The sequence below is a fragment of the Buceros rhinoceros genome, unplaced genomic scaffold, assembly GCF_000710305.1.
Source record: "Buceros rhinoceros silvestris isolate BGI_N320 unplaced genomic scaffold, ASM71030v1 scaffold2804, whole genome shotgun sequence".
NCBI classification, from domain to species: domain Eukaryota; kingdom Metazoa; phylum Chordata; class Aves; order Bucerotiformes; family Bucerotidae; genus Buceros; species Buceros rhinoceros.
This window is the reverse complement of record NW_010409900.1, coordinates 26,109-34,381: the sequence shown is the minus strand read 5'-3', so window position 1 is coordinate 34,381 and position 8,273 is coordinate 26,109. Positions and strand designations below refer to the sequence as shown.

Below are 8,273 nucleotides of genomic sequence, written 5' to 3'. Positions count from 1 at the left end.
GATTGCTCATTTCACCTTCAGCGGAAGCTAATTCTTTTGGAGTGAGGAAAGGGAAAGTTGGGACACTTCCACTCCAAAGTATTTGTTTCCTCACGGGGCTGTGTGAATCGGGTCAAACACCATGGAATGGAAACATCAGGAAGACCAAAAGGTGGCATCCACCTTTTGAGATTTAGAGTTGAGCTTTCTACCTCTGAGACAGGAGCATTTCTCATAATTATATTAATTAGAAACATCAGGTTTTCTACGTGTGGATGCCACCTTTTGGTCTCACTGATGTTTCCATTACATGGTGTTTGACCCAATTTGGCATCCACCTTTTGAGATTTAGAGTTGAGCTTTCTACCTCTGAGACAGGAGCATTTCTCATAATTATATTAATTAGAAACATCAGGTTTTCTACGTGTGGATGCCACCCCCAATTCACACAGCCCCATTGGCTGTGGTGGGCTCCAGCAATATCACCCACCCCTTTGGGCTTTCAACCCTCACTCTAATGATACCATCAACAGCAAAACGTCTCCTCAGGGCTTTCGATTACGCAGCACACACAAAAACACACCCGCACCTGCTGGTCCCTCCTGGAGATTGAGCCATGCAAGTTCACTGCGCAGCGGGTCCTTGCTGTGTCACACATTTGAACACACTGGCCAAGAGCAAGGGCAGGCTACCTGGGAACACACTCTAAACCAGGGAGCTGTCAGAAGTCTAGAGATGGCTACAGTGGTTCTCTTTCTGGGTGTGGTGGTCTGATTTCTCTTCCAGGACTCTTTCAATCCTGTGTAGTGTGAACACGTAGAACCTGGAGAGAGTAAGGAGGACACCTGTTCTTGTTAGCTGCGTGAGAGAAAGCGCTCTAGTTCGCTTTGTGGGTTTGTTTGGGGTGTAAACTTAAATGCTGCCATCACCCAGTGAATTTTCTCATCCTTTGGTAACTTTACCTACAAATGCCAGAGAAGTTTAACTCTGAATGTCTGAGAGTTTGCTTAGAGAGGTGCAGTGAGAGAACCAACTTTCCACGCAGCTCACAACTTCTCCCAGGGAATATAAACTGCCTGGGAAAACAGATTCAAATGCATCCTTGGGTTGGACCGTGCTCCTTATTTTTCTCTCAGTTACACTGCATGTTCTTCAGCTGCCAGCTTCAATGTCCACGCAGATGGATGCCTGCTACTTTAAGGACAAGTGACCCAGACGTCATCTGACTTGTCTTAAAACTATGTTATCAACCATATCACTTCAGGATTTGCATCTGGTATTACTGTAAACTTAAGGAAACTCTGAAAATTAAGAAAATATTAGAAGATCAGATAATTTTTCAATCATGAATACACAAGGACAACTTCTGAATTACAAGCCCTGTTATAGAGGAGGCAGGGGTGGGTGTGTGGAAGCACATGTAGCACTTAATTTTCTAGCTTTCTCCACATATTTGGCCTACAAGACCAGAGGAAGGGCTTAATGAGAGGCGTAGTTAGGCTTTTGGTATTCAGACATATGGTGGACCTCATAAATGCAGAGCTTTGGTATACAAGAAGTCTGCCTATCCAAGTAGTTAATTATTTTACTAGTGCTCATATTTCAGTTTTGCAATTAGCTTGAACATCTGGCCAAGTAAAACAGTGGTTAATTGTATGAGACTGGCAGGTCAAATACGGTTTCATACATCCTCTTCCACTAGCTGAGAACAGCTAAAAATATTTAAGAAAGTATTACAGGATATGAGAAGACACTTTTACTGGAAGTTTTCATTTTATCTTTGAGGTCTAAAAAATAATTTTTGGTGAATACAGAGAACACTTACTGTGCATGGTTGGATTTGATAAGCTGGCTGGGAGATGAGGAGGGTGTTAAATAGAGGCAATCCTACTGCACTGCCTCGTACGTGCAGACATCCCTGTTATGAGATTTCACTACAGCCATTTTATTTCAGTGCATGGATTCAACTACTTTTTCTAGTTTGCATTTTTTCCCTTCAATAAATTCAGAAAGGCTTTGTTGTTCTCTAATATCCCCAGAAACGAGAAGCTAAATTTGGCAATCGCTGTACTCTCAAACCAGCTCTTTAGCTACAGAGGTAGAAAATATATGATCTCGTTCCCTACTTACTTCTCCTCTGAGTCACACCTTGCTGTTCCAGAGAAACAGCTGCATTCCTGCTCATGAACTGAAGACCTGTGACTGTGGAGGAGAGATCCTCCAGCAGACAGTGTGAGATGAAGACCATAGACTCTGCTGCATGTGTGGACTTCAGTACTGACAAGATGTCTCCCCTGTTAACCCAAGCCGTGTTTGAAACTCCTTAGAAAACAATTATTCAGGCCAGAGAAAAGCACGTCCCACATCCACCAGAGCACCCCGCCTAAAAATAACAGTACCGAAGCGATCACAGGGTGGAAATTCAAATGCTGGAATTAACGCACTGTGATGACTATGCAGATACAAATTGTCACTGAAATCAAAACTGGGATGTTTCTCCATGTGCTGACAAGCACAAGGCGCCTTTCAGCAGAGAGTGGATGGCGCACTTGAACAGGGCAGTGTCACGCAGAAGGCACTTTAAGTTGGTGTTATACCAGGTCATGGTGTCCACAGTGTGTCCTTGCTGACCCTTGGAGCACACATGAGTTTCCATCCCAGCACAGGGGTGTTCCAGCAGCAGCAGCCACCCAGTACTGCTCAGAGGCTGCTCATGGCCTCGGGGGGCCAGGGCTGGGGCATCTGCCCTGTCCCATGTGTGCCCTGGAGCAGTGGAAGGGAGGGATTAGTTGTTCAGTTCTCTTGAGGGTCCCTTGCTACAGCCTGTCACCTCCCAAGTGCTTTTGTGCCACATGCTTATTCCTGTGAATCCAGAGCCTGTCTATTTGGTTTCAGGGTCTTGCAGCTTGGCTCACACCCTAGCACCTGAACAGGTTTACCAGCAATTCCACCTCTGCATTTTTCCTGCTCTTTTGAACCCAGTTGTGATGAGGATTGCACCAAAAATGTAGTCTCTATTTCAAAAGGATCAATATAATCTGCTCCCAAGTCCCTGTGCTTTCTCCTCATGCTTAGCTAGGAAACAAATGACTGTGACGAAAAGAACGGATCTGGTGACCTGCCAGTATTTCGGACAACTGGAACAGCAATACAAATCCATAAAATCTCAAAGGTTTCCACAATGTGAAAGATTTGCTACAAACCCACCACAGCTCTGTAATGATCTTCCTAAATAATTATCCAATCATTGTTTGACATCTTTGTATCAAAGGATTAGTTCGAGAAGGCGAGTTATTTAAAATAGCAAACTAGTATTTTTCTGTATAGTTTCTGCTGATCCTGGGTCTCTAACCGTCCTGGGACTCCGCAGTAACAGAGCAGCTTGAGCTTCATGTTATTACTGCACTAACCATTCAGCTGTCTTTAACAACATATATATTATTTTTTTTTTTACAATAGCTGGGACTGAACTGGGTTGGAAAAGAAAGGTGTGGACAACAAGTGAATTCAGCCAAAGCGGATGTGAACAGGGTTTTAAAAATAGGTTTTGTTTTATGCCCAGCCCTGGCTACATGCTGAAGGAAGGGAGAGAGGTTACCCGGGCTCAAGGGGCTAACACCATGTTGTTGGTCAAAACTCTACTGTAAACAGATTCCAGCACAGACAGACTTAAATCATACTGCTTCTGTTTGTGATATGAAGTCAAAAGCCTGGGGCAGACATGGTCATCATTTTTTCTTAACCTCCAACCAACTCCGGGAATTGTTTGGATACTTAACAGCAATGCTCCAAAAGAGGTACGTATCTGAGAAGGTAAGGAGAACAGATTTAGTATCTCCTTGTTTAGCAGATGAAGACATGAAATAGAGCACACCTCAGAGAAAGGACCGCTGATTCTACTTACTTTGTTTTTTGATGAGCACTCAGATCCTCTAGGAGGGTTTTGCAGCCTTTATCTCTTAATGCACCTGTCCACAATCCCATTAGCAAGTACATACAAGGATCAACTGAATCCACACTAAACAACAGTTTGAAGGGTTATTTTTACTTCAACCAGCAATGAGCTGGAACCATTATTCTGAAGTGTTTATGAAGCCTAGGTTTGGCTTGATTTTTTTTTATTATAAAAGCCTTTCAGTTCCCTAGATAAAACCAAACTGAGAATTCATATAAACAAGCTAGAAGAAGGACTATGTCAATGAGATTCTACACAAACAGGAAATGTTCGTGCTTATGTCAAAGTCTGCTATCACTAATGTTTTACCAGAGTGTCAAGGCTGTACATGGTGTCTCAGAAATCCTAGAGCTGTAGTTCTGGGTGAGGAATTTTATGCTGAGCAAGGCAAGCGAAGTGATACGTTTAAAACCCCAACACATTAACAGTCCATTTATTTAAACAAAAGACTCTTCTACCACAGGGAGGTTACAAGGGATACAAAATGGATCAAAATGAATCATAAGTAACATAGATCTTTGCGGAGACATGCTCCTTCTGGAAAAGGATTAGGCCTTTATGCTTGCTAACACAGCTCCTATAAGGCAAATGAAGACATAAACCATATCTCTCCATCTCACGTGATCTTTCTTGTACACACACACAAGTTATAGGAAATAACATCAAGCTATCGGGCACAAACCTAATTCCAGAGTATGGAATGGTTCACACAGTGACTTGGGTTTTGTGAGTCTTGACAACATGAGAAGTGGGACCCAGCTCTGCACCTATGAACTACCAGCCCTGATAGATAGGAGAGCTTCTGGTTAATCTTTCATCGCTGCTGGTGTTACCTTCAGACAACATGCTTATAGCCTCATCAGTCTGCTGGCTGTCAGTCGTTGATATCTTCTTTGAATCATGGATGTTGCTTTGGTAGTTGACTGGTGAGGGATAGACATTTTCACCCGCGGTTGATGAGGACATCGATTCCCAGGGTATTTCTCTTTTTCGCCATTTCAGGTCCACTCTCCATCCCGTCCAGCCATAGAAAGCTAATGTGAAGAGGAAGCCTTGCATCGGATTAAGGACCCCCTAGGAAAGAAAAGTGCAACAGGACTTACACCAGCAAGGCTCCGTTTTCAGCAAAGTGCTTTGCATACATTAACAACTTCCCTTTCACTGAACAATTGCTGTCTTTAAAACACGCTGTTTGCACACAAATAAAAATGTTGTTCATCTTGCAGACAAATTGGAGTGAAATACCCCGACCTGTTGGCCATCCCAGTGAGCACCAAATGGTTTTCTAGCATGAACTGTAGCTAGTCAGTCTCCTGGTGTGTTTTTAACTTGCCCCACAAGCTCTAGACTTTTTCACTAGAAGCCAAGTCAATATATGAGAGCAGACACTAGCCCACACAGTCAAGCTTTTTAAAATAGAAGGAATTGATCTGAGGTTGGAATTGCTGCAGATTCCTGAGCCAGTGAAAACGTTCATCAAAGTGGGATGGAACAGTGAGGAGAGATACTGAAAAAGAAAATCCCAAGTGATTAAAAAAACCCCAATTTATCTTTTTTCACAGTACTGTGGGATGCTTTGTAAGCACGTGGCTTTAGCAGTTTCTATTCATATTTTTCTCACGAGAAAAGAGCAAATTATTTTTACAGCCAATTTAAAGAACAGCTCAGTTCCTACATCTGACCTCTTGCTCTCCAGTGAGGAAAAGCAAGGTCCCTGCCACATTAATGGGCCAAGGCCAATGGTATGAGGTTCAACAAGGCCAAGTGCCGAGTCCTATACACGGGTCACAACAACCCCCTGCAATGCTACAGGGTTGGGGGAGAGTGGCTGGGAAGCTGCCCAGCAGAGAAGGCTGGAGAGATGCCCCGTGGAAAAGGACCTGGGGGTGTTGGTTGACAGCTGATTGAACATGAGCCAGCAGTGAGCCCAGGTGGCCAAGAAAGCCAATGGCATCCTGGCTTGTATCAGCAATAGTGTGGCCAGCGGGAAGGAAGTGATTGTCCCCCCGTACTCGGCACTGGTGAGGCCACACCTCGAATACTGTGTTCACTTTTGGGCCCCTCACTACAAGAAAGACTTTGAGGTGCTGGAGTGTGTCCAAAGAAGGGCAACAAAGCTGGTTTAGAGAACAAGTCCTGTGAGGAGCAGTTGAGGGAACTGGGGTTGTTTAGTCTGGAGAAAAGGAGACTCAGAGGTGACCTCATGACTCTCTACAAAACTACCTGAGAGGAGATTGTAGCCAGGTGGGGATCAGTTTCTTCTCCCATGTAACAAGTGATAGGATGAGAAGAAATGGCCTCAGGTTGTACCACGGTTGAATATTAGGGAAAATTTCATTACAGAGAGGGTTGGCAAACACTGGAACAGGCTGCCCAAGCAGGTGGTGGAGTCCCCATCCCTAGAAATGTTTGAGAGAGACGTGTAGATGTGATGCTGAGGGACATGGTTTAGGGACCCTGGCACTACAGTGTGAACAGTTGGACTCATTGACGTTAAAGGTCTCTTGAAACCAAAATGATTCTGTGATTCTCTGCAAATATGTTCACTCCTTGTCAGAGGACAAGATAGTATCAAATCAGTTGCATTGCTTAACCCTACAGTACAAAACTGCTCAAGGGCTTAACTACACAAAGCACGCTTAGGCCTTACAGGTATTTATCAGCTCCAGAATAAACTCTCTTGGAAAAGGAGCCTGAAATATCTCCTGTGAAAAATCCCTTGTCTTATACTCCAACAGGAGAAAAAAAGAGTAGCGTAAAGTAAGAGGCCAGCATTTTACAGCTGTTTTTTGGTGCATTGCTGTCAAGATTTTTCACGCATTTGTTCCCAAATAATTATCCAAATGTAATTTTTACAATAAAAATGAAATGAAATAAAATTAAAAATTCTTTATAATCAAGAAAACCCTAGTTACAAACAGAGAATTACCAGAAAATGCACATTTTATTGGGGAACCTTCAGGAAACATGAGCTAAAACTTTGTAGCTTGCATGGCAGAGGTTAGCAAGATTAGACTAGAAATCACCACAGTCGTCTGTTCTGGTTCTTTAAACCAGGTGGCAATGACTCGCAGAGAGAATGCATACTCCAGTAAATGGGGAGAAACGTTAGCCTTTGGAACAGTTTTGGCAAAGTTTATATGCGAAAAGCACTCCAAGTGACCACTCCTTCCTCTCTCTTCCAGCTGTTCTTCCTTGATTTTCAGAGTGTCTATATCCCCTAAAATAAGAAGCCACCCCCTAGACTGGTGCTCTTCCACCAGTTCTCTAAAAGTGGCTTGTAAGACCCAGAAATGTCACGGCTGACCTACCATTATAATCCATGTGATCAGTGCAGCACTTCTGATGTTTTTCAGGGGCATTTCATTGATATCTGGCTGCATTTCGAGATAGAACAAAAGGCTCTCGTTTATGATATTGGATGACCAGCTATTGCAGGAGTAAAGAACAAGAAGACATTAATATATATATGTACATGTAAAATATGCTTTACTTTCAAACTGTAGACATTAGAATCAGTAATAAGGAGAATGAGATTTTTTTTCATATTAAGTCTTAATCTGAAAGGATCAGTAGGTCTCTGAAATCCTGATCAAAACCCAGACACCGATAAGCCCAGGCCTACACAAAGAAATCAATATAACGAAAAAAAAAGAAAAAAAAGAAAAAAAAAGAACCTGATCATTTGAGCTTGGTGCAGAACAGTAAATTGCAGGATAAAATTGTGACAATAAACAGCTGTGATCCATAATGGGAACATCATGCATGCGGACTTCTTTTGCTTGCATCTTAAAATGATAGTGCTCACAGATAAGAAAAACACATATATGCATACATATATGTTGTAAAAGGCTGCAGAAACTCCAGCTGGAGTTAGAATTATGTGGTTAGACTACAGCAGACTTTCAAAATGTCCATAAAAAAGCTACACAGCAAAACAAAAGTTGACTTTAAAACCCTTGAAAATGCCATCAGATTTTTGGGATAAAGGTAATTTCTGTTTCCAAAGAAAGACAAGCATAATCAGGTTTCATCCTGAAAGAAACTGAGGATATCCTACACTAAATAAAGATTATAGCAAGTGACTTAACTTCTCATGACTTCTAAACAGTCAGACCAACATATTTTTATAGCTCTACTGCAGCTTCAGAAAGAAAACCATCAGCATCCACGTCATACTTTCTAAAGGGGTTTAGGCATGACCTTCCTGCAATTGTGTTTTTTATCACCTCCCGTTCACCCCTCTCAAATCTGCAGGCATCTCTTCTAGCCCCTGTTGCTGTCTTTGACTAACTCATCTCATATTTGACTTCTGGAGTGGAAGGGAATCTTCTCTAAA

General features: G+C 42.6%; 1 protein-coding gene across 1 annotated transcript in view; it reads right to left on the bottom strand.

Moving 5' to 3' along the window:
• Window positions 1-4,708: 4,708 nt before the first annotated feature.
• Window positions 4,709-8,273, bottom strand: part of GPR143 (G protein-coupled receptor 143) — a 14,051-nt gene continuing 10,486 nt past the window's right edge. The window contains exons 7-8 of the mRNA XM_010135385.1: window positions 7,246-7,363; window positions 4,709-5,008 (exon numbers count right to left, since the gene is read on the bottom strand). Coding sequence (XP_010133687.1) covers window positions 4,709-5,008; window positions 7,246-7,363 — 418 coding nt within the window. The remainder of the gene's footprint in view (window positions 5,009-7,245; window positions 7,364-8,273) is intronic.